Source organism: Lepidochelys olivacea, assembly GCF_965140295.1.
Source record: "Lepidochelys olivacea isolate rLepOli2 genome assembly, chromosome: 2".
NCBI classification, from domain to species: Eukaryota; Metazoa; Chordata; order Testudines; family Cheloniidae; genus Lepidochelys; species Lepidochelys olivacea.
In genome coordinates this window covers 236132336-236159874 of record NC_140412.1, presented here as the reverse complement: position 1 = coordinate 236159874, position 27539 = coordinate 236132336, and the positions used below count along the sequence as shown (strand labels likewise).

Here is a 27539-nt window from a genome sequence, read left to right as displayed (position 1 = left end):
GTCCAGGCTGCCTGTGTACAGCTTCATGAGCCATGGCATTAAGGGGTAGGCTGGGTCCCCAAGGCTAACTATAGGCATTTCAACATCCCCAACGGTTATTTTCTGGTCTGGGAATAAAGTCCCTTCCTGCAGCTTTTGAAACAGACCAGAGTTCCTGAAGATGCGAGTGTCATGTACCTTTCCCGGCCATCCCACGTTGATGTTGGTGAAACGTCCCTTGTGATCCACCAGAGCTTGCAGCACTATTGAAAAGTACCCCTTGCGGTTTATGTACTCGCCGACTTGGTGCTCCGGTGCCAAGATAGGGATATGGGTTCCGTCTATGGCCCTACCACAGTTAGGGAATCCCATTGCAGCAAAGCCATCCACTCTGACCTGCACATTTCCCAGGGTCACTACCCTTGATATCAGCAGATCTTTGATTGCGTGGGCTATTTGCATCACAGCAGCCCCCACAGTAGATTTGCTCACTCCAAATTGATTCCCGACTGACCGGTAGCTGTCTGGCATTGCAAGCTTCCACAGGGTTATTGCCACTCGCTTCTCAACTGTGAGGGCTGCTCTCTTCTTGGTATTGATGCGCTTCAGGGCAGGGGAAAGCAAGTCACAAAGTTCCATGAAAGTGCCCTTACGCATGCGAAAGTTTTGCAGCCACTGGGAATCGTCCCAGACCCGCAACACTATGCGGTCCCACCGGTCTGTGCTTGTTTCCCGAGCCCAGAATTGGCGTTCCACCACATGAACCTGCCCCATTAGCACCATGATGCATGCATTGGCAGGGCCCATGCTTTCAGAAAAATCTGTGCCCATGTCCTGATCACTCACGTGATAGCGCTGACGTCGTCTCCTCGTCCAGTATCGCTCTGCCAGGTTCTGGTGCTGCATATACTGCTGGATAATGCGTGTGGTGTTTAATGTGCTCCTAATTGCCAAAGTGAGCTGAGTGGCCTCCATGGTTTCCTTGGTATGGCGTCCGCACAGAAAAAGGGCGTGGAACGATTGTCTGCCGTTGCTCTGACGGAGGGAGGGGCGACTGACGACTTGGCTTACAGGGAATTAAAATCAACAAAGGGGGTGGCTTTACATCAAGGAGTATATCAGGCAGGACTTCACTGAGGGTTCCAATAAGAAATGGTGCACCTAAGTAATTGTTCTTATTGGAACAAGCAGGTTGGTCTGGCCTCTGATTGATACATGGCTAGATTTACCTCGCTGCACCTTCTCTGTGAGTGACTAGAGGAATGAGTCCCCTAGATGGGGGGAAGCAAATGAGTACAAAACAAATCTGGTCTATTTCTTGTTTTGATCCATTCCATGTATCTTTTACATCTTTGGCTGGCAGCAGATGGTGCAGAAGGACTGCAAGCCATCCACATCTCATGGCTGCTCGGCAGAAGATGGTACAATAGGACTGCTAGCCATCCTCATCTCTTGCCTGCCCAACAGAAGATGGTACAATAGGACTGCTAGCAATCCGTATCACCTGCCTGCTCACCATAAGATGGTTCAATAGGACTGACTGCAGGACTAAAGAGAATGACCTGGTCAAGTCACTTCTAATGTAGTCCCTGCACCCATGTCTGCCCAGGCGCTCCTGGCTGATGCGGCCAGGAGCACCTCGGACATGACGATGACGGCTGCCAGTCCTATTGTACCGTCTGCTGCCACAAGAAAGGGGTTGCTGCTGCTGTGTAGCAATGCAGTACCATGTCTGCCAGCACCCAGGAGACATACGGTGATGGTTACCTGAGCGGGCTCCATGCTTGCCGTGGTATGGCGTCTGCACAAGCAACTCAAGAAAAAAGGCGCGAAACGATTGTCTGCTGCTGCTTTCACAAAGGGAGGGAGGGAACAGGGGCCTGACGACATGTACCCAGAACCACCCGCGACAATGTTTTAGCCCCATCAGGCATTGGGATCTCAACCCAGAATTCCAGTGGGCAACGGAGACTGTGGGAACTGTGGGATAGCTACCCACAGTGCAACACTCCGGAAGTCGACGCTTGCCTCGGTACTGTGGAAGCACTCCGCTGAGTTAATGCACTTAATGCACTTAGAGCATTTTCTGTGGGGACACACACACTCGAATATATAAAACCGATTTCTAAAAAAACAACTTCTATAAATTTGACCTAATTTCTTAGTGTAGACATACCCTAGGACTCCTAAGTCTCTTACTTCCTCTTACCTTCACTTAAATTTAGTTTATATTACCACTGGGATAATATTAGACTTGCATGTTTACCCTTTGGTTTCTCTGCAATTCCACCAGATGAATTTTCTAAAGACATAACAAATCTCATTCTTTAACCCATTTATCTTCAGAATAAATGTTTGTAACCAGCCTGTTTCTCTCATTGTACAGAGACAGATGATGCAGTTGTGGATTTCACACTTTGATAATTTTTGGGAAGATTTTCCTTTGGGGCTCAAATTTTCCAGATTTGGTCTCTGCATAGAGGCAATTGTTTTTAAAATATGTATTTTTTTTTAAGATTGAAGAAAACTCCTTCAACCCTTTTTGAAGAGTTAGGAGGGGGGACTTATTTAAAGCATTATGAGATAGTTTTGCTGCTTCGTCCTTTTTTTTGTTTGGTTTGGTTTTTTTTGTTCAATGAACAACCTACAAACCTTGAATGTAAATCAGCCTTATTGAGGAATCCATCATTAGTTGAGGTTGGGACAAAAGTTAAAAAGTAAAATATCATAAGCAATTACAGTAAGAGGAAGCACTTGTGAGCATGCTCATTTGGTCTCTGCTAAGATTTTAGCAGAGCCTAGAAAAGGCTGTTAAGGCTAGTACACTTTTGGGTACTGCATTAATTTTAGTTACAAATTTTTTTGTTTTCAAAGCCCTTCAGGGAATTTAGCCACATCTCTCCCATTATTTTTAACTATAATTATAAATTGCTTTGAAAAAGATCAGTGAAAAGCTATACATAATTGGATATTTATGTACCAGTAAATTAAGATCACAAATAACCTATAAATCTTCAAATATCAAATACTACTAGCAGGTCTGTGACTGCAAAATCACTGCTTCATCATCTGTCTCTACAGCGAAAAAAGGTTTCTTGTGAACATCTAGTCTTAAAATAGTTGGGAATAAGAATGAAATTTACTTTATCTTCATTAAACTCCTCCACATGCAATTCACCTAGAGGAAATCAAAACCTTGGGGTAAACATGCAAGCAAACTATCTTGTGGTGGAAGGGAAGTGTTGGGACAGTTTCTTCAAATCAGTGCTCTGGAGTTTGGTAATGAGAAAGTCGTTCATCTGTCTTCTCATGTGGCCCATATCAAGAGTAACAGAGTCATTTATATCCGTGATCAGTGGTCTTTGTGAAATACATTGGTGGTCTCTGTCCAGTTCTTACTGAACAAATGTTAGGTTTATAGAACACCCCATTGCAATAGCATTGACCACAGACAATAGCTGTGAATCTTAATGGAAAGGGAGAGGGTGAGGACTGAGTGAGCACGGAGACTGAACTCTCCTCTCTCCCCAGGGGTGGACTCATTAGGCCAGAATTAAGGCTTATTGGTGGTGTGCTGCTTGTGCTGTACCTACTGTGGGGATAAATGGAAGACCTCAGGGCTAGCTACCCTGCTGTGACTAAGATAAGTGACTTTTACTTTTCACTTCCCTGATCCTGGGGCCACCATGGAGCCATCCTGAACCCAGCATAATTTAGAACAGCCTTGCAGATGTTCTAAACTACATGCAGCTGTCTGAAGTCCCAAGAGGTAAGCAACAGACCACTGTGTTCCATTGACCCCCTGCTTTTCTCTGCAAACACCCCTTATGCCAGGAGATGGGGAGCAAAAGGCAAAAACCTCATTGGGGGAATCCTCAGCGTGGCAGATCTGCCAGATTTGCAACTGCTTTGCACTGCTGGAGACGCACAAAGCAAGTGGAATAGAGGTGACGATCTGGCCCTGCAATCTTCAAGGCAGTGCACAAATTAATTGACCTTTGAACTGAAAATAAGAACTGTCCAGGTTACAGTAAAATGGGATGCAATAAAGTTATAATGCTTCCATTTTATAATGCAAATTTTCACTTGAACTGATTTGCTAGAGCTGTCTTTTTGTCATGATTAAAGTATCTTTCATTCTGCAAGTACAGTATTAATGTAATCCAGATTCCATTCATTTAATACAGACCAAAGATGTGTGCACTGCTTTGTGCAACTTTCTGGTGAGCAATGCTGTTTACAAGACATTTTCCTGAGACCACCCAACTCATTTCACTTGTAGCCTGCACTAGATCCAAGCACTGGTCTCTAGAGAAATAAAAGAAATGTAGTAATTCACGGCTCCACCCAGTTCAAAAGACATGACTTAATACAGAAGAAATTTAAAAGGCTGTACTGCCAGTCAGCATCGAAGTCAAACAAACTGTTAACTTGCAAACTCTGAGAAGTGAAGTGGTAATAGATATATTTTTGTTTCTTTCCCAAGGTCCTCTCAGCATCTCAGGACACACAGGGTTTTGTGTAAAATAAAAATGATAAATCAGTATTGAACAGATGAAAAAAGTTTAGAGTATAACCATGTCTTAATGTTCTACTGCTAATGTTCCTCTGTGTAGCCTTTTCTCCATTTCCTTATATTTCAGTAGTATTCATTTACGTGATTAGCAAATAACACTGAATCACTAGTTCAGTCTTTGTTTTGTTTTTGTTTTATTTTGGCCTACAGTCACATTAGTGCTCTAACAAATTTGCTTTTCATTGAAGCCAGTTAAAATTTTGCTTGAGTAAAAACAGAGGGTCAGCTACAGTAATGAGGAACTAGGCCACATTGAGTGCAGTGAGGAGCAATACCACTCTGATGGCATTTGGGACTAAATGACTGGCTGCTGTACCCATCATTAGAGCTGGTTGGGAATTTTTAAACAAATCATTTTTTTTTTGGTTGAAAAATGCTAATTTGTCAAAACTGAAACTGCATGGGACAGGGTCAGGATCAATCAATTTCACCATTTGAAAAAATGTGTTTAAAAAAAAAAGTTTTGAAATTGTCAATATTAAATGAAAATTTCTGGTTTGAGACAATTTTTCATTTAGAAAATTAAGCTAATTAGACTGAAAAAGTTAAAAAATGAAAAAAGGTCTAAATTGAAACAAAGTGTTTCAAAATTATTGATGTGAAACATTTTGATTGACTCAAAATGGGGGGAAACGTTTTTTTCTGTTTGTGGATATTTTCAACTTTTCATCCTGATTTGAGATGGGAAAAAGTTTCAAACTCAGCTATTCATAGGATGGGAAAATTGTTTCCCATCCAGCTCTGAGAACTAGTGTGGAAATGGTACAGGGCCGTGGCCTCACCTCTAGACCATTCCCTGTAGGCTGCTCTTCAGACCCATTTGTGGGGTTCAGAAAAATGAAGAGGGTTCTTGCACCCTTTCTCCTTCAGTCCCTGCACATCCAAGCACAGGCCCTGAAAGATTAGCCCCTGTAAATGGCAAAGCGAGAAGTCCTCTTTTCTCTGAAATTTCAAGAATAGATTTAAGATTTTTCTGATTTTAGTTTTTGTATTTTGTAAGTGACAGACTATTTTGGGGGGGGGGGTGTCTTGAAAGATGGCCAGAAGACAGTAAACAAGGGGTAATGAGAAATGGCAGTGATTTTGTGTTTAGAGGAGGTACCCTGAAGTACCATAGGGATAGGAAATGTCTTATTTAACCTCTTCATTAGTGCTCTGGAAAAGACAGTAAAGAGCATGTGCATGACATTCCCAGATGGTCCTATTTTGGGGAGGAGTTGTAAACCTCAATTAGAACATAGACATTATAGGAAGGTAGCTAGTGAGATTAAAAACATGGGCTGGAAATAACAAAATGAGATTCCAGTTGGAAAAAAATAAATTATAATTTGGAGTAAAGTAATCTGAAACATAGATATTAAATGGGATGAAGCAAAGCAATCTGGGAAGCAGCATGCTGAAAGAGGCCTAAATGTAAGAGTGGACACAAATTAGACATGACTTTGCAATGTGATAGGTCTGCTGAGAAAGACCAATTCAGTTTTGATGCTGCATAGACAAAGGCATCATGTCATATAGCAGAGATTCTTTGTGGCCACCTGGCATACTGCGTTCAGATTTAAGCACCACTTTGCCAGAAAAAGTTGAATAGACTGGAGGAAGTTCAAAGAAGACCAGATATTGTGTGGGTTTGAGGGCAGGGTGGATTGATTTAAATCAAAACAATTTGAATCACCAATTTTAATCATGATTTAAATCAACAAACAGGCAACCTGGATTTAAATAATCAATTTTAATTGTGTTTTGCGTTTGTGCTTTTTAGTTATTTTCCTAAAAAAAATTTGACTCATTGGTTGGTAACCATTCAAACATGATGATTTGCAACTAAATATAGCCTGTACACTAAATTTCTGTTGAATGATGTAATAGTTTTTTTCATCTGACATCTATGATTCTCTGAATTTTTGATGCTTAAGACTTAGTTCGATGTTAATTTAAGATTCCAAATCCAGAGAAGTCAGAAAATTTGGAAGTGAAATTCCTATGGTAACCATAACGCCATGGCTTTCTGTATGCATTATTATTATTACAAGTTTATATTATGCTGTGCAATGTCACTATTTGTCAAGTATTTGTATTAAAGTCTGAGTTAGCCATGTATGAGAAATATCTTTATCTTCAAGGTTTGTATAATAAATTATCAGATTTTTGTACTGAAATGGAATTTTCCTAACTGCTGGATGATATATAGATACTGATGCATGACTGTTTGTTTTTTCATGGTTATGCAGTTCTGTGCACCCAGATTGATTCTGGGTGTCTGAATTGCCTACTTACTGCATGGTAGTTCCCAATAGCCAAACTGAATACTTAGTCTTGTATTCTGACATCAATTATCAGCTAATCAGAACACAGATTTACATAACTGTTTGCAGTTGTGTCACAATAGTTAGTGTTTGAAGATGCAGTTCTCTTTCTGATTGGCTACTGTAATCCCTGTACTCTGAATGGCTCTCGTGTTCAGACTTACCAAACTATTTGCCAGCAATGAATATGCTGCTCCAGCGTCTTCCTTTCGGCTGAAGCCAAAAATACCAATACGCAAAGGAAATAGTCCTGTGAAATTGCTGAAAGGGATTTTTTTTTTTTTTTTACGTTTAAAAGTCCAGTCTTTCATTAATCTCCCTCCTCCTGGGGATGTTTTTCTCCTTTTACTTCAACCCTGAAGCCAGAAAGGCTCTGTTCCCCACAACAGCCATTGTATATTTGTGTTTTATTTGGGAGAATCCCACCCTCTCTAGTTTAGAAACACAATGTAAAAATGTTGTAGTTATTCTGGTGAGATAGGTCTAATATGTGCTAGAAGTGGTTCTCTTACTTCTTAGGTTCCCATACTTGACTTCCAGTATGTAGGTTTTTCCATAAGGTGCTTCTATAGCATTTGGTGCCAAAACACCTGACCTGTAAGTACTGAAAGTAGCATTTTGCTGCTTCAAATCATAGCAATATATCTTTCTTATGCAGATTGCTTGTTTTATATTCCATCCATCTCCAAGGGTTCAAAATTTCCCAGGAACCTATTTGAAATTTTTTATGTTGTGTAGCATTGAAGAGGTTGTTGGAAGTTGTATGCCATACTGGAAGGATCATAAAAACAGGTATTGAAAGATTTAATCCAGATTGCTACTTTCTGTTCATATGGACATATTGTGATGTGAAATTTAAAACCTGCAAAAATTTCATATATAGTCTTTGTTCTTCTTCGAGTGCTTGCTCATGTCCATTCCATTGTACATGTGTGTGCTCGCCACACGCACCGGTGCTTGAAGTTTTTTCCTTAGGGGACCATAGGGATACCTTAGGTATCCATCGGGGACCTACTGTGGCGCCTGCACTGGTATAAGGGGCTCCGCTGGCTCCTCCCTCCCTCAGTTCCTTCTTACTGCCCGTGATGACGCTGGAACGTCTCCTTGCCTTTGCAAGCTTTCCTATCTCTACTGTACCTAGTAGTGAATTTGTTGTATATAGTTGTTTAAAGTTGTATAGTTAGTAGTTCCTTAAGTGTTGTTAGAAATAGTTAGTCCTGTATGGGACTTAGCCTTCAGACGGGGCCTGCCCCAGTCCCGAGCTTCAAACCTTGTGATTGTTACAAAAAACTTATGCCAGACAGTGATCCGCAGTGAAGTGTTTAGGGAAAAACCCACATGGGTGACAAGTGTCGCATTTGCAAGAGCTTCAGGCCGCAGACCAAGAAGGAGTGGGATGTTTGATACAGAGGACTCCTTATGGAGTTGGCCCTCACACCAGCCACGGACCCAACAAGATCGGACTCTGCTCCAAGCACCGCGGCCTCGATGTGGAGCGTGCCACTGGCACTGATCTCTGACCGGCACCGATCCACATCCCTGGTACTGGCTAAAAAGCAAAACCCAGAGGGGATGTTCTCCTATGTCTTGTAAATGGAAGGAGAGAGCCAAAGGAGAGCAGAGACCCACCAAATGGTGGCTAGGCTCCAACTCCCATTGAGCTGTCGAGCCCAATTCAAGTCCCTGCCACCACCCTGGGAAGCAGCAGAGGCACTCAACACCTGGCAGTGCCGTCCACACCAGAGGCCTTTCAGACCGCTAAGGACATGTTGTGCCTTCCGCTGCTGCCAAGCTGGCCACTGAGGTGCCCTATTCAAGGGGTAAACCTCCCCTGGCACCCTTCCGGTAGTCTCCATCAGTGTGGCACCGCTCCCCACCACAGGGGGTGCTCCACCAGCGCTCGCCTGAACAATGCCACCAGCCCCTGGACGTGGGTCTGCTTACCTTCCAGAGTTCCCAGCATCTGTCCCTGGACTCTAGACAGCATTCCTTGAGATCACGGCGACAATCACTGGCCGTCTGGCGCAGACCTGCAGAGGCATGGCACCAGTTCCCAGTGCCCAGAGCATCCAAGGCATTCTCCCAGTCCACAGCACCATTCCGGAGGGTCGAGACACCGGTCCTTGGAGCCCCATCTCCGGATTGCCATTACAGATCACTACAGGCACCTTGTTGGTCTCCGAGACTGTGATCTTCTCGCTCCCATTCCCGCTCCTGGTCAACGAAGTGACACTGCTGTCTAAACATGAGGCGTCGATCACCGGGGTACCATCGCCAATCTGCCAAACACTGCCACCAGTCACTAGAGTCGCAGCACTGAGAGCCATCACCCCAATCAAGGTCCCCAAAGGAGGTCTGTGGACAGAGCCAACAGGATTGGTGTAGACAGGCAGCCTCAGTATCGTCCTGGTCCCCCAGACAAGTCTCACCCTCCTTGGACTAGGACAGCGAGAAGGAGAACCTGCCCACCGGAGGCGTTGGCATTCCCCTCTAGTGGCCCAGAGGGGACCTTGATCCCAGGGCCATGGCCGGCCCCCTGGCAACTATGGAACCCCTGGGAGTTTCCCCACCCATCACAGGGGCATTGGTCAGTCTCAGGGGCATCTGAAAGATGGTCAGCGACAGTCTCCTGCCCACCCCCTGGCTCGGACGTGGAGTCAGAACAGACTATCCAGGGACAGCCAGATTTGGCTGAGGCTCCCCTAGGCAGAAGCGGTGGAGTTGGCAGACCCACCTGTACCTGCCTCATCATCATCTTCGCCAGATGAGGCGATAGTGGGGCCCTCTCATATGGTCCCCAAGGATAATGCAAGGCCCACTAGGAGCTTTTGAATAGGGTGGCATCAAATGTGGGGCTGGAAGCCAAGGAACTGGCGGAGCCCACGGACTCCCTGTTCGATGTGCTAAGTGCAGCAGCCCCCTCCAAGATGGCATTGCCAGCACACGAGGGAGTGGTGAAAATTTTACTAAGGCCCTGTGGCAGACACCCTCCTCCCTGCCTCCCATCTCTAAGTGGGTGGAAAGAAAATACTATGTCCCTGCCAAGGTGTTTGAGTATCTTTATAGCCACCCTCTCCCAAGCTCACTGGTTGTGTTGGCAGCCAACGAGCATGATAGACAGGGCCAACCGGGATAGATACCTAAGAATAAGGACACAAAGAGGTTCGATCTCTTTGGTAGAAAGATTTATTCTACGTACAGCCTCTAGCTGAGAGTGGCCAACCATCAGGCCTTACTTGGCCGTTTTAACTTTAATATCTGGCAGTCCATGGCCAACTTTGTGGACTCAATGCCAGAGGCTCAGAAAGGAATGCTCAATGGCTATCCTCAATGAGGGCAGAACTGTGGCCTGGATCATGCTTTCAGCCATTTCTATAAGGTGTGTGTCCTGATTGCAGTCGTCGGGCCTGTTGGTGGAGGTTCAGCAATCCATTCAAGACCTCCCATTCAATGGCCTCGCACTGTTTTCAGAACAGACAGACCGTATTGAGACGTTGTGAGCCACTTGTCAAGCTCTGGGCCTGTTGATAAATAAACAAAAATCGAAGTTGATCCTGGTCCAATGGATAGAATTTATCGGAGTGATACTCTACTCTACTCAATCCAGAGCATTCCTGCCAGAGGCCAGGTTCAGAGCAATGTCAGATCTGATTGCCAGCGTCACTGCCCACCTGCTCACCACTGCCCAGGTCTGTCTCAGATTATTGGGGCACATGGCAGCATGCACGTACTTTGTCCGACATGTGAGACTCAGACTACGCCCCCTCCAGATGTGCCTGACATCGGTCTACTCCCTGGCCAGACATCACCTAGACAAGGTCATCATGATCCCGCCATGGGTACTTACCTCCCTGCAGTGGTGGTCTGACCCGATTCTGGTGTTGGAAGGTGTGCTGTTCTCAAGCCTGCGACCCACAGTCTCCCTGATTTCAGATGCGGCTGACCTCGGTTTGGGAGTGCATCTCAGTATACTGCAAACTCAAGGGTTATGGTCTCAAGAGGAGCTCACACTTCATATAAATGTCAGGGAGCTCAGAGCCATCTGTCTGGCTTGTGGAGTCTTCCTTCCCCAACTGTCCAGTAGGATGGTGCAGGTGTTGACAGACAACCTGGCCTCCATGTTGTGTGTCAACAGATGGGGGGAGCTCGTTTGTCGACTCTGTGCCAGGAGGCCCTCTGTCAGCATGTAATCACCCTGGAAGCCTCGCACCTCCCCGGTGTCCAGAACATGCTGGCGGATCGCCTCAGCAGGTCCTTCTTCTCTCGCCACAAGTCGTCCCTCCACTCAGAGGTCGTCAGAATGCTCTTCCGGCAGTGGGGAGCTCCCCGAGTGGACCTCTTTGCCACCAGACAGAACAGAAAGTGTCATCAGTTCTGCTCTCTCCAGTGCCTCAGCTGAGGCTCACTTTCGTTGCCTTTCTCCTGTCCATGGTCAGGAGACCTGATGAATACCTTCCCACCAATTCTGCTCATCAGCAAAGCCCTCTCAAAAATCAAGAGGGATGAGGAACAGGTCATTATGATCGCCCCAGCATGGCCTCGCCAGCATTGGTTTGACATGCTCATGGACCTGCTCATAACAATCCTGTGGCCATTTTCCCAGCCACCCAGACCTACTCTCACAGGATCACGATTGGTTTCTGCACCCGAACCTTGCCCCTCTCCACCTCACAGGTTGGATGCTGCATGGCTGAATCAAGAGGAACAAACCTGCTCTAGTCAGGTACAGCAGGTTTTCTTGGAGAGCAGAAAGCCCTCCACCAGAGCAACTTACCTGGCAAAACAAAAGCATTTCTTCTGCTGGGCATCGGAGCACAATATCCCCCCGACCCAGTCATCTCTGCAGTCCATTCTGGATTATTTGTTTCACTTAAAGCACCAGGGCCTCGCCTTCTCTTTGATCAAGGTGCACCTGGCAGCCATATTGGCCTTCCATTCTCGCATCCAGGGTAGATCAGTATTCTCGCATGAGATGTCGATCAGGTTCCTGAAAGGCCTTAAAAGACTCTTTCTTTCCTCTGATCCGGGACTCGGTTCCCCAGTGGGACCTCAACCTGGTCCTCTCCAGGCTCACGGGTCCACCCGTTGAGCCTATGGCTTTTTGTTCCCTTCCCACTTGTTGTTGTGGAAGGTTGCATTCATCATAGCTATTACCTTGGCGAGACGTGTCTCCGAGATTAAAGCCCTCACTTCGGAGCCCCCATACATGGTATACTACAAGGACAAGGTCCAGCTGCAGCCCCATTCGGCCTTCCTGCCAAAGGTGGTATTGCACTTCCATGTCAACCAGGATATCTTCTTCCCAGCATTTTGTCCAATGCCACACACAACCAATGAGGAGAGGTGGCTGCACACTCTAGATGTCAGGCGTGCCATTGCTTTCTACCTGGAGCGCACCAAGCCCTTCCACAGATCGACCCAGCTCTTCATCGCGATAGCTGACAGGACAAAGGGTCTTCCAGTGTCCTCTCAGAGGATTTCGAATTGGATCACCACCTGCATCTGTACTTGTTACGAGTTGGCGCAGGCTGTGCCACCACTGATAGCGAAGGCTCACGCGACAAGGGCACAGGCGTCTTTGGCTGCCTTCCTGGAGCATGTCCCTGTCCAGGACAGCTGCAGGGCCACGGCATGGTCTTCAGTACACACGTTCACGATGCATTACGCCATCACTCAGCATGCCAGAGAAGATGCTGGCTTCGGCAGAGCTATATTGCAATCAACATGTTGATGAACTCCTATGTGCCTCTGGTGGTACTGCTTGTGAGTCATCTACAATGGAATGGACATAAGCAAGCAGTCAAAGAAGAAAAGAGGATTACCTTTCATAACTGTTTTTGTTCGAGATATGTTGCTCATGTCCATTCTATGATCTGCCCTCCTTCTGCTCTGTCGGAATTCCAGCAAGAAGGAACTGAGGGGGGGAGCTGGCAGTATGCCTTGTACTGGTGCATATGCTCACCACTCCAGAGGCACCGGAGCCGGTCCCCTACAGATCCCACTGAGGGAAAAACTTCCAGCACCAGTGCTTGTAGCAAGCACATATACCTACAATGGAACGGACATGAGCAACACATCTCAAAGAACTCGAGTTACGAAAGGTAACCATCTTTTTCAGTAATCAAGTCCTTAGTAGTGTGCAGATAGGACTCCAAAATATCTTCCGTGTTTTCATTTAATTTTCAGATGAGCAGTTTGTTTACATTAAGTTTTCCAGAAAAGTTGTATAGTGTATTACAAGGCTTTCTCAGCTTTTGCAACCAGAAGAGTGATTAAATTTCCAATTACAATTCTAGTTCATTTCAGATATTTTCAATGTCTTTGCCTTATGTAGCTGTTTCAACCAGTTCACTTGATTTTTAAGGGCTAATCTATTTTGCTCTAGGCCAAATAGTTTATTATTTGTTTTTGATGATTTTTTCATATGAAGAACTTATAGAAAAACACATTCTATATCTTTTCCATTTTGTGTTTAGTATTAAAAAAAATTCCTTAGGACGCATGTTTTTTTTTACTTTGTTTTTTAAGAAAAAAGCACTGAACTTTTTTATTTAAAAATGTAAGGGGTGCAATCCTCTCCCCACTTTGTCCCTGTTTCTCTGGGTAAAGGGGCTGGAGCAGCATAAAGGGGATCTTAAAAGCCCCCAATCCAGCTGGGGAGAATTTTCCCAGCATAGGAACTGCAAAGACGGCTGTAAGACTGTCTTCTGAGGGCCCTCTTTTACATGTCCTGATGTAGGGGTGAGGCTGTGGGTGAGAAGGCTGTCTTGTGGGTGGGACTGCAGCATGTAGCACTATGGAGTGTTTAGAAAACATTGTTATCCATAAGGTAGTCTAGGAAGGCTGCTGTTATTTAGATAGGCACTTAGTCTGAATTATGCCAGCCTAAGATCAGGAGGGTGCAAAAGTGGGCTGAAGCTATCATAGCTCCTCTCCACCTGCACTGCAAGAAATACCTCTCTTTGAGGTGCACCACAGAATCTCACACAAGGCATATAATGGTTATAAGGTTAAGTGGAATATATCCATATTGTTGATGGTGAAGAACTGCAGATAAGGGATGTGTTGCACTAATTTATAACATAAAGTCTCTCTAGTAAACTCCAGCTGAGGATATCGGATGAGTATCCTGCAATCTTTGTACCCAGTACTTTTGAAAAACAGGACACCTATACAGGTGTTTAATTATGGACTTAGAAACCGAATTGGAGGCACCAATTTTTAAAATCATGGTCATGTGATTTTAACAAGTTAAATTTTTTTTAAAGGAAATAGTTTTCTTTTTAAAAGTTGATAAAATATAAGAAAAATGTTCAAAAGTTGCACATTTTGTAATTTTTTCATAGCTGTACAGTTTTCTGATGTTACTAATAAATTAGGTCACGTTAAGAAAATACTGGTTCTGCAGCTGTTTCTTAAAGTTAGATTAAAATTATAAAATTATACAGTATTAGCTTAGTGCCTGTACTGACTTGGCAAAAACTCTATCAATTATTTTTATTTCTTACCTATTCTCTTTCTTTAATTGGGAAGAGTGTACTTCCTCAGCAGGCCTAGAATTACTTTTTTGTTTTTGGTTTGTTTTTTTACTTTAATCTGTGTTACTCATTTAAGACATCTGTGCACTTCCATCAAAAATTAATTTTCTGTCCTGATTGTGTGGTCCAGTCCTTTACTACTGATATTAAAGGGTTTTGACTACAGCTTCTTGGAAAATTTTCAATCTGAATGATTTTCTGATGAAAAATGCAATTTCCGCAAAAATCAAAATTTACCATGGTATAATCAAAATGAAATATTTTGTTTCAGGTCAGTTTGACCCGAATTAGAATATTCATTTTATTGAATTGACCTGACACATTTCATTTGAATCCATTAAAAAAAGATTAAATTGTATTTCCCTATATGTGAGATTAAGACACATGTAGACAGGGATGTCTGTAAAATCAATACATCCTTTTATTTTTCAAAATAAATTAAGTGCATTGGTTCTTAAATAGGCTAGAACTCATCACCAGTAACACCTATAGGTGCGTTCTATCTATATCCATAGTGATTCTGCTAATAAGAAAATGCACTACAGGTGTTTATCAAGTGATGATGTTCTCCTGGTTTTTTCCCTTTTCTTATTGTAAGAGGTGCATGTGGCACATTAAGGGCAAAGATACTGTTCCACACCAGTCAGAATAAGAAAGAATGAACAGGGGAACATCACTTCTCTGGAAAAAAAAATTAAATACCCTTAATATTTGTATATATTGGTGAGAGCAGAAATATAAATAATCTCACATGCAGATAGAGACAAGTTGAGAAAAAAATCTATTAAGGAGAAGATTGTCAGGCCAAAAGAGACAAGCTTATAGAATGATTCTGCCATATACTAGTACTAAGACTTGACATAAAAATAATGGTAATTGGAATTATAGGAGCCAAAGAATCCAAAACTGTTTATTTTTTTCTGTTCTAACACTTACTTTTAAATTGTATTTAATGATGTATTGTCTTTCTTCTTTCAGAATGATCAGTCTACACAAGATATGCAGATAATAGGAGGAGATGATCTTTCAAAGCTGACTGGAAAGGTTTGTTAATTTTAAATAGAAAACTAAGTAGTACATCAACTAAGAAGCTGTTGGAAAAAGGGGTCTGATTCTATATGGAAGAAGAACACAATCTGTATTAGCTGTACATTTGGAAATGTAACACTTTTATAGTTTAACCAATTCATTTAAATGAATGTAGTTTTATTTCATTTCTTTTTGTAAATAAGGAACAAAGTTCTGTCCTGTTATGTCTCTGTAACTCCATTACGTGTAATGGGATTGCAGGGGTATAACTGGGGCAGAATGTAGCCCATATTGAAGATTCTAATATTTTGTTGAATTGTAAAAAATTTAATTGTGGGAATTGTAAGTTAGGATATTTTATTTCCAGTATTTGGCAATCTGAAGAGCATTCTGTAAGACTGAGTTTCCTTTTCCACTATGGCTGAACATACTGATGATGAAAGAGAAATAGAGATTTGATTCATTGAAAAGACTGTTTTGATCCAAGCATAGCTATTCAAAGCAGTACTTAAAGAGGAAGGAAGAATGATTTCATTACGCAGATGGTCTATGTGGAAAATAGGCAGAAAAGTAAGCTTAACTGTGCATTAACACAATATAATACCCATTTTGTTATTTACACTAAAAAGGCAGTTATTCTTGTATTAATTGGTGTTGTATAACATCAGTTTCCTCTGCAAAACAGATTAAAATGTGGCATTAATACGATCATTCATTTTGTTGCTGTCCTATTTCATACTGAGAAAAGGGAGTAGAAAACCATTAAAATAATACATTAATATTAAGTAGATTTTGGTGGAACTAGAACTTGAATGACAAAGTACTATATTCTAAGATATTTTAATAGCAGATATGTCCTCAGTTTGCACTCACAATTCCAACTGGTGGGAATTGTTCTCCAAATCAAGCCCTAAGTGTTAGTCATGTTCGTGCCAAACATTATTTCATTTAGCACTTTCCAGTTAATCCAGCATTAGAGATGCAGTTTTTCTGAGTGACCGTTTTGAGTGAGCGTGTGTGTGTGTGTGTCTCTCCCCCTCTCCCACCCTCCCCGTTACAGGTGAGGCTGGTAGGTTGCCTGACCCTTCCCATTTTAAGACCCTATTTTCAATTACTTATAACTTTGTACAAATTTTAACCATTCAGGCTGAAATTGTTCATGCTGAGAGAAACTTGGAGTGTGGAGGTGAAATTAAAACTCAGTGAGCCCAAAGTCGGAGAAAATGATTGGCTGTGCCAGGAGATAGGAATTGGGATGAGAGGCCTGAGGAGTGGAGACTGGGACTGGGTAGGCAATGAGAATGGGACTAGGACAAGGAGCTAAGAATGGAGAAGAGACAAGACTGGGACAAGGATGAGGCAGAAGGGGTCATGGTTTGAAGAAATGAGCAGACGAATCTGTGTCTACTAGAGCACACTCATTTACAGAGCGCCACACCCCCACTTGGTTCCCGGCCAGTGGGAGTGTGGAGCCAGTGCTCGGGACAGCACACGGAGCCCCGTGGCCCCCCACCTAGGAGCCAGACCTGCTGCTGGCCGCTTCAGGGGCACAGCGCAGTGTCAGAACAGGTAGGGACTAGCATGCCTTACCCGGGCAGCACTGCTGACGGGACTTTTAACGGCCCGGTCGGCGGTGCTGACCAGAGCCACTGCAACCCAGTGCCTTACATTCCGTGACCGAGTAGTGGGTTGAGATCCACCGTTTGAAAACCACTGGCTTAGCCAATACTCAGGGTCTTACAGGTTGTTTCCATTAGGTGTAGAAATTGATAATAAAATTGTGTATTTTTTATACAGTGTTGTTTATTTACAGAGTATATACACTAAATCCTGTTTCCCTGAAAGCAGTAAGAAATCTAACAATAGGAGTTAGTTTCTCTGCTCACAGTTAGAAGCCTATTACTAACCAGCACTCTGCCAAAAAAAATTCCCTATTCACTCTTTCAGAGCAATATTATCAAGTGCTTTTCTTGCCTCTTTAGCTTTTCTGCTGCCTTCTTTGTCGGCTTCTGCTGGCAGACACACCGATGCAATCAAATCAATTCCCCCCCATACACATTATCAGACTCCCAGGAAAACCCTTAATCTACATGGTCCAGCCACCCAAGCTTGCATGCAATTTATTCCTTAGGCAGTGGTTTTCCATTGTTTCAGCTATCACTAAAGAAATGGGCATTTAAGTATTCCCTCATTTAGCTTAAATGCAAGATGACCATCATGCCCAACAGCCTCATGCCAACCCCCAGCATAACAATAATGCATATCTGAAAGGGGGCAGAATTAAAGTTGCTAGCATTAAGGTTGCCTGTGCATTTCTTAACTCTTGGGTACTTGACTTTTCAACCTTAACAATGTTCTTTTAACATAGTTTTTATGTGTATTATGTATATATGATGTATCAATTTAGATATAAAATATAGCATCTCTGATATTTCTTAAAGAACAAGCTTTCGTAATCCATATTTCTGTCACCTCCGTTACAAGACACTTATAAACCTGAGTGACCTCAGGTGACATGATTATATAAAGGTTGACATTTCTGAGGACAAATGTTATGTGCCTTTAAAAAAAAAAAAGATTAAAGCAAATTTTTTTTATGTTTAGGAGACTGGAAGCTTTCAACGACTAATTTCTCACTAGTACATAGTATTCAGAATATTTATCTTTGGCTATATTATGAACAGCCTACTACAGCTTTTGAGCACAATACTCCCAGTTGAATCTCTCCCATCTAATTGCACTACCTGCTGCTATACCCCTTCGTGCGTAGATGACGAGCTCTGCTGCCTGTCACACAGTTGGGGAGGGCAATAGCCTGTGAATGCTGTGCCTGCAATTGGGGCTGTCTCTTATTCAGGCCATAAAATAATACGGAGGCTGTTTCTGCCCCAACCTGTTGCACAGCTGCACAAGGGCCCTAATTTAGCTTTAACGTTTATTTTTTATAAATGCTTATTTATTTTAATTAGCATGTATTATGATTAATTTTGCATTACTTCTTGTATACAATCCTGTATAACTGAGTTTCTTTTGTTTTGTTTCAGAGTGTGTTAATTGTGGAGGTAAAGTGGCTAGTCATATAATATTATACATAGATAATAAAGTCCTAAAATACTGTCAGTGGTAATGTTCACCCTTCACGATGTGGGAGGGCAATAAAGAAAGGAAGCATTTTATTTGGATGTTGACCCCTCCACCACCTCGGATAGGCTTACTGATGACACCATATTTGTGCTGCTCTCACGGGTTAGTGCAGGATCCAGTCTCTTGTGCCCAGGAAACTTCCTGGCTGCATCACCTGCTCTTTTTTGATTGATGTCCTCACAAATTGCTGCTTTCTTCTGCTAGTGGTTCAGTAGTTTGGGGGACAGTAGAGGCTGTCCTAAGCTCCCTGATTGCATGGCTTTGGGATGGAACTGGTAAAATGATATGGTCCTGGATATCCCTCACGGCTTCAATGCTGTGTATGGCTTGTTCACAGACTGGTTCAGACTGTCTTTCTTAGAAGTGACCATGACTGATTATCAGCTCTGTTCATTCTGGAGTGTTCCATCATGCCAGCACTTCAAAGGAAAGTGGCTAGCTTGAAGCAGTGATCTTGAGAGAGAGAGGTGGTGGAAAGCAGGTATCAGCTGGAAGGAACTTCAAAAGCTCTGTCTGTATCTGTAGTTATCTTTAAATGTAGCATATACGTTACAGGGAAGAAAGCCACATAGGCCATATTTGTAAACACATCCGTATGTGATTAGCATACCAGCTAAGGCTGCCCATGAGGGGAAGAGTTATGAGGGTAAGCATGGAAGGTGACATGAGGGAATTTAATAGTGGGCAGGATTTTGAATTTGTCAGTGTGAAAGGAAAAATCAAAAAGTAAAGAGATCCATTGATTGTATGAATAATAAAGCAGGATCCTTGGTATTGTGTAGCACTTGTTTCTTCAACAGTGATTTAACAGTCCCCCCAATACTAGGGAACCCCACATGGCCAGGCTTGGCATTGCGGCTATCTCACTGTGTTAACACTCCCTGCCAACAGTCATCCAGTGCTGTGGTGGTATCTTTCTTAATAACCCATCCAGTCAGCCCGGTCTCAGTCTTTGGTCCTCCCCATCCGGGGTCTCAGTTGTCCAAAACTAAAAGTCCAAAAATGTCTTAACACAACAGAGACTTCCGCTTTCTCTGGGGCAGCAAGTTCTATCAGGGTTTCTCCCAGGCCTTCCTGCCTGGAGCACTTTCCCCTGCTGACTTTGGGCCACTTCCTGCTCTGAGCTTCCTGCCTTTATAGGAACCTCCCTCCAGCTCTTTCCCCCTCTGGGCTTTATCGCTACTTAACCATGGGTCCTTTTTACACAAGAATTACCTGATTCTTCTCAGGTGAGGCCCGTTCTGTAATCGGGTTGGTTTAGCCCCACACTTTCCTAAAGGATAAAAAAAATCTGCAGCAAATTATATTAAAATGGGTAGATATTGTATATCATGATTTTGGAATGGCTTTCGACTCAGTCCCACATGACCATCTCATAAGCAAACTAGGGAAATATGGTCTAGATGAATTTACTATAAGGAGAGTAGATAACTGGTTGAAAAACTATACTCAAAGAGCAGTTATCACTGGTTCATTGTCAAACTGGGAGGATGTATTAAGTGGGATCCGACAGGAGTCTGCCTTTGGTCTGGTAGTATTGAATATTAACTTTAATGACTTGGAGTGGAGAGTATGCATATAAAATTTGTGTATGACACCAAGCTGGGAGGAGTTGCAAGCACTTTGGGGGATGGGATTAGAATTTAAAACAACTTTGACAAATTGGAGAATTGGTCTGAAATTAACATGATGAAATTCAATAAAGTACAAAGTATTTAACTTAGGAATGAAAAATAAAATACATAGATACGAAATGGGGAATAATTGGTTATCTGGTAGCACTGCAGAAAAGGATCTGGGTGTTATAGTGGATCACAAATTGCCTATGAACCAATAATGTGATGCAGTTGTGAAAAGGGGTTCTTATTCTAGGATGTCTTATCAAGAGTGTCCTATGTAAAACATGGAAGGTAGCTGTCCCGCTGTACTTGACACTGGTGATGCCTCAGCTGGAGTACTATGTCCAATTCTGGGCACCACAGTTTAAAAAAGATGTGAACAAATTGGAGAGAGTCCAGAGGAGAGCTACAAAAAAAAGATAAAAGGTGTAGAAAAGCTGAGCTATGAGGAAAGGTTAAAAAAAAAAAGGCATGTTTAGTCTTATGAAAAAAGACTAATGTGGAACCTGAAATAGTCTTCAAATATATTAAGGATTGTTATAAAGAGGATGGTGATTCATTGTTATCCATATCCACTGAAGGTAGGACAAGGCATAAAGGGCTTAATCTCTAGCAAGGGAGTTTTAGGTTAGATATTAGGAAAAACTTTCTAACTATAAAAGTAGTAAAACTCTGCAATAGGCTTCCAAGGAAGGCTGTGGAATCTCCATCATTGGAAGTTTTTAAGAACGGATTAGACCAACAACTTTCAGAGAAGGTCTAGGTATTTTTGGTCCTGTCTTAGAGCTGGACTAGATAACCTCTTGATGTCCCTTCAAACCCTACATTTCTATGATTACATGAGAAAATGCTTCTTAAGGCTAAATTTTGTCCTTGGATGCACAAGTGCTGAGATACTATGATCATGGGCTTGATATAAGAAATCTGATGGTTATATGTATGCAGTGCCCACTGAAGTCAGCAGAATCCCCACTAGTGCATCCAAGGGCAGAATTTAGCAGAAAGCAGGCAATCCTCCAACCGGTTTGTATTTCTCTTGAATTGTATCCAAGTGGGGAGGGTGCCTCGTTCAAAGAATTGAACCGCTTCTCCAGCTTTTCCCGGATATTACTTCCGGTACATTAGGGGAAGAAAACAAAACCATAATTTCCCCAGAAATAAAAATATGAAAGAGTTCTAATTTTACTCAAGTTTCCTGTTCCATGATTATTTTTTCCTTAATATAGTTTTCATGTTTTGCAAAGGATATTATTGGAACTGGGAGGACTATGAAGGCTCTGCTTAATAACATAGAAAAATACAAGCCAAAGATGATTAAGGTGGCAAGGTGAGTAAAATATTCACAGAAGTCATGTTTAACTATTAAAAGAAAATAAATGGTTACTCTAATGGTGGCACAACATGATTTCCTGTGGAGGATCAAGTCTGATTTAATCGTGTTGCACTACACTATCTTTCTGGGAGCTCTACAGAGACAGCTGTCTGAGTCACTAAGATGGGGGTGGAGAAGAGGAGAAGAAATCCTTTTGTACTGTTTTGCAGTTAACCCATTAGCTATTTAAAGAGTGATGGCACTGATGGACTTTGTAGGGAAGCATGCCCATCTCTTCTCTGCTAGGAGGACATTGATATTCTAGAGAGGAGAAGCAGAAATGGAGTGGGAATCCTTACCGTTCTGAGATATTTGGAGAAAATGAATATATTTTTTGATGTAAGTTCTCCAGACAAATCCAACTTTTTATATTAAAAAATCTTTTTTTTTTTAATGATAGTTTGTTGGTGAAAAGAACATCCCAACCTGATGGGTACAGACCTGACTGTAAGTGCTCTTGTGAGAATTTTCTTTACATCATGATCCAATAATCTAACACAGCTCTAACAGTAGCATTGTATGCTATTCTACCACCACTGTGCAGGGTTTTAGCTTCTGCAGTGAGTAATCTCCTGGCCAGTGAGACTAGGGACTGCATAGTCATGATAGAGACTGCTGCAGTTTGGAAGGACTGACCTCATTAGTATACCCTGGCTACTAACACCCTAAACAGTTTTTTTTAGTCTTGTGTTCCCTGCTGAAAACTTTACGAGAAAATCATTAATTTACCTATGACAAGCAAGTGCTTTCCCTTCTATCTTTGGTAACAGTGTGGGTTAGCAAGTCCTTTTCTTCCCACCCCCCATTATGTCCTTAAAAGAGCCACCAGTTTCCTTCTAAACGGAAAGTTATGTCTTTTGTAGCATCGTTATTTGCAAGCTGTTGAGTTTGATGACAATAACAAAACAATTTTGTTAAAACAAGTATCCTTATTTAAAGCTTAGTTTGTTTATTTGATAGACAGTGATAATTATAAGTAACCTACCAAAAAAGCACATGATTTCCTTTTTTTCTTTCTCTGATCATTTGTCTGCCGTTTGCTGCTCTGCTGTCAGTCAGCATGCACTTCTTTGAAATGCTGATACCACACTATGAATAATAAGGTCGATCAGGGGGAAGATGATAGGGGAGGAACCAAGCTACTACCATGATAGTAGGTTCGTTAGAGTAAAGGACACAATGAATAATAGGCATGTGAGCTAAAATTTGAGGGAGCTGGATCTGCATGGGGAAGACCCACCAGCACTTGCTACTGAGGAGGAGAGTAGGTGTCTGTTTATTCGGGAAAAGGAGAAGAAAGGGGGTCTGCCTGCACTAGGTAGATGGTGAAATGAAGAGATCTTGGAAAGAGGGTAGGTGAGTGTCTTGAGGAAGTGTGACACTGTCCATGGGAGGATATTTGTTTGGAATTTGGGGGAGAGGGAGGCTATTGTGGGGTGAAATATGCTTGGAGGTCTGGCATGGACTGCACTAGGGAGAATGCATGTCTGCTGTGACCTGTGTTTCTAGCATAGTATCCTGGTCTATGACCAAGTCATTCCACCCTGAGGCTCTTTCTATACATCATTTTGGTTTCTTGACTCTCTTTTGATGTATGAAATTTGGGCCGTGATATTAAGTATATATTTCATGGGACCCACTATGGTTAAATATGTAAGTAAAATATAATCTTCAATAAGACACTTCCTTAGGGAACAACTTAAACACGTATTTTAACATATTGTTAAAAAAAGGTATGTGCATATGACAAACTTCAAGTAAAAAGTAACAAGAAGCAGATATGATTTGTTCTCTTATTAATTTGTACTGCTGGAGAACTAACCCCAAGAGTACAAAATATTTGGGGTCACTGTCTCCTTAAATCTTCCCTAGTGCTTGTGCTTCCAGTTGTGCTTCCAGTTAGCTGTATTTGCTCTTCCAGAGGTAGTTTATCCACAGACATTAATAGGTGCAAACCCTCTTGTTTGTGTGTATGTAACATTTGTATGCCCACCTGTTTGTGTGTCTTGAAGATTCTGGCCTTATTTTTTATATTGTGAGCAATTTGGAGCAGGGTCTAGATCTTCCTGTATGGGGCTGATCCTGTACTAAACGCCACACGTACAAAGACTTACACTTGCATTTAGCTTTCAGCATGTGAATAGTCTCATTCACTTAATGTGTCTATTCACATACTTAAATTTAGGCATGTGCTTTACTCGTTGCAGGACGGGGTCTTAGTTTATACAGCACCTGGCACATTTTTGATGCTATTGTAATATAATAATATTTGCTGTTCCCAAAAGAGAATACATAGACCCATATATAGGGCTATAAATTATTACCTATGAATTATTCACTAAAAAGAATCTTTCTTTGTTTCCTCTGTAATGAAGTATAGATTGGCTTTACACATTCATGCTTAAGAAGCTGCAACCCAACTTGGGCAGAACTTTTCTGCCTTGATTCTGGCTCCTTCCACACCTGGAACCACAGAGAGATATCTTAGGGCAAGATAATAGGGCTACAAAATTGCAGTGTATTATGCCACTGATTTGACAACTGCCCCTGTGTATCATCTCCTCCCGCCCGTTGGCACAGATCATTCGTGCTCCAGACCCAAATAATCTGTGGCATGGGGCCACAACTGACCAGAATTAAATCTCACATAAGTAATAATGATTTGTACTTCTCTAAGGGCCAAAAGTTAACATAGCCAGAATTTGGCTCTGTATGTATACGTTTTCTTATTAAGAGAACTAGTACATTAAGTAGCTTTATTGTTTGTTTAATGGATATTTACTTTTATACTATTTATTTTTCCCCATATAGATTATGGATTTGAAATTCCAAATTTATTTGTGGTAGGTTATGCCTTAGACTACAACGAGCACTTCAGAGATCTAAATGTAAGTGTTTTCAGCTATAAACAAGATATATTTTTCAGTTTGTTGGAGCCTTGAAGAGCCTGTTATTTTCCTCTCCCTTGAGGCTTTATGTTATGGCCATGGTCCTTCCAGCAGAAGAGCACTAAATAGAACTCCCTTTAGAACCTCAGACACCATTCCTAGAGGAGTCATTGTTTATCATTGTGAGCAATTCTTTCCTCCCCCTTCTCTTGAGATCTCTTCCCCCCACCTCCCAAGAGCTGAATGAGTCACTTCTGCCACACTACCATCTTCTGTGAGCCTGAAGAGTGACGTCTTGACTATACTAGGATTTTTCAGATCTGTAATTCCCAATAAGTGAAGCTCAAACAGTGGAAGATGTAATGTAGATACGGCTCGGATAGCTGAGGTGTTTTACTACTGTGTCTTCTATCCCTGTTCTCAGTGAATCAGTGATAAGAGGCCTGAGACTTGTCTAGCACCTCTACTGGTACTACCAGTAGTGGAGCTTCACCAGTTGGGAATTAGTCCAAAAATTCCTAGTGTAAACACAGCCTGAGAAATTGGGATCATGACTCAAATCTAGGTCTCTAAAGTGCAGAGTTCTAATCACTAGACCATTTAGCTGGTCAAAATCAAATATATTTCTGATTAAAGACAATTCAATAATTAATTATACTGTTGCAATCTGTGTTGTGTTGTTTCAGCACATATGTGTTATCAATGACAACGGCAAAGGAAAATACAAAGTCTGAAGTAGTAGCATCCTAGCCTGAAGATCTGTAAATTCAGTGAACTAGAAATTGGACTACAATCCTTGAAACGTCTCCCTGAAAACTAATTTAGTAGACTTATGTTTCTTTCATCTCAGTATAAAAAGTGGTTTCCTCTAAGGATATTGACTTTGGTATTCAAAAGTGAGTGCTCTTCTCTAAATATGAAGCATTGGGCTTTTAAATTACAACATACTGTGTCTTGTGACTAATAACTTATCTTCCTACAAACTTGTGAATACACCTTTTCTACATTTAGTCAGTCACACTAAATCATTTGTCATTTTTACAGTTTGTATACCTTGGAATGTCATATACAGTTGCTCAGCCATAACTTTACATTGTGTTTTAAATTTGATTTTGTAATGCTGCAAAAATGTATTAACCAGAAAGTTCAGCATCACTTTAGTTCAAATAAAATCCAACTCTAATGTTCAGTTTTAATTCATACACTGTTAGGTTTCAAATGAATTTGTGTGTTTGTGTATTTCTGACAGACCACTATTATCTGCTCCATTAGAATATTTTGAACTACAGTGTACACTGAATCTTAATGATGTTATGAAATAAACCTTTAGAGGACACTCTCTTGATTTGAACTTTCGAGATGTGGTGATAATGGTGTGTCATATATGTATGGATGTACTCAACTGTGTTTAATATACTGAATTTTAATTGAAAGAAAACAATGGTGGTGAGGCTTCAGTTTCTAAACTGCATCCTTTTATTTGTATGGGACATAAGTCACAGAATTAACAATGTTTTCAAGGGCATATTTCCATAATTAAAAATAATAAAGTACAAAAGTTTAATGTTTGCCTGGCAGTTATTCCAATATAAGTTTGGTTTTCGTAAAATTTTTACAAAGTTAAGACATTTCTATAGAGAATTGTCCTATTTAGGAATGCAGAAATAACTGTTTAGAAGAGTCCTACTATAAAAACAGTAAACATTTATAACAACAACTCATTATCCTAAAAAAACAAGTCAGCATCATAAATATTGCAGACTCTAGAGACTTTCTGTTTTCCTTAAACAGCATTTTTGAAAGAAGTTTGTTAATTTACCTGTTGTATTACTTTGGAAAATGTAATTATGTGCTGCATACAGCTGTTCTCAATAACTTCCTGAAGGAAGCAAATGCCAAGTAAATAACTATAACAACAACTGCTTTGTTTTGAATTGTATGAGGTATATTGTTACTAGGCTCTAGTTTCCTTTAAACTAATAAAGAAACAGTAAGAACACTTATTAGATTACACAGTTGTTTGATTTTTTTACTGCTTCAGTATTTTTGCACACCCGTTAACAGCCCTTTAAAAAGTTGTATTTGAATTAGTAATCTAAACATACCCTATGTACATAACCTGTGGCATAAACTTTTCTTAACTGGATAAAATCCAGTATGTTAATGATACAAAATAGTATAATCATAGGAATTATTGGGGGGTGGAAGGAAAATGTTTTAGCACTTCCCCCTCCCTGCCTCAACAATTTCTTTATGTTCATAAAAAGAAAAGGAGTACTAGTAGCACCTTAGAGACTAACCAATTTATTTGAGCATGAGCTTTCGTGAGCTACAGCTCACTTCATCGGATGCGTGTAGCTCACGAAAGCTTATGTTCAAATCAATTGGTTAGTCTCTAAGGTGCCACAAGTCCTCCTTTTCTTTTTGCGGATACAGACTAACACGGCTGCTACTCTGAAACCTGTCTTTATGTTCATATGGATTCTTGTTGAAAAAGGCTTTCCTGCATTTAATATTCTTTTTCAGTTTGCAAAAGAAAACAAACTATACCCAGCTATTCCAAGGGAGAAAGTGGTAAAGGGAGTTGCATCTCATTTTATTCTATACGTTTACTAGTATTGGGATATTTGATAGCTAAGCATGGTTAGGCTCAGTTCTAGAGTTACTGTAAATATTATGTAAAATATGTTATCTTAATTAAAAACACACTAAAACATGATTTGCTAAATACTGAGCGCAAGTATTTAAAATGGAAATAATCCAGATTGTTGGAAATTGTTTTTATATAAAAAGTCATTGATTGCAAGATCAAAATTAGTAACACGTAGGAATTGTCACTGTAACAGAAGAGATTGATTCACTGGAATTTGAGAGATGCATGTTGGTTTTGTGGAGAATATATTCTGGTAAACTTGTGGAATAAACAAGTGCAGTTCACTTTTCTTGCTCAGTTATTGTTCTAACAATGAATTTGAAAAGAATGCAAACAAAGTTAGCAGAAAAGAAGTGTGCTTTTTCCTTTAACAAGACTACATTCTGTCTAAGCATTGTTTTCAGAGTTAGGACTCTATCACAGAATTTACTTGCT

The 27539-nt window shown here is 41.4% G+C and overlaps 1 protein-coding gene across 1 annotated transcript in view; it reads left to right on the top strand.

The window, feature by feature from the left end:
• PRTFDC1 (phosphoribosyl transferase domain containing 1) overlaps positions 1-25304 on the top strand; it is a 65410-nt gene extending 40106 nt beyond the window's left edge. The window contains exons 4-9 of the mRNA XM_084618341.1: positions 15378-15443; positions 18473-18490; positions 21436-21518; positions 21964-22010; positions 24375-24451; positions 25138-25304. Coding sequence (XP_084474467.1) covers positions 15378-15443; positions 18473-18490; positions 21436-21518; positions 21964-22010; positions 24375-24451; positions 25138-25185 — 339 coding nt within the window. The 3' untranslated portion in view covers positions 25186-25304. The remainder of the gene's footprint in view (positions 1-15377; positions 15444-18472; positions 18491-21435; positions 21519-21963; positions 22011-24374; positions 24452-25137) is intronic.
• The last annotated feature ends 2235 nt before the right edge of the window (positions 25305-27539 follow it).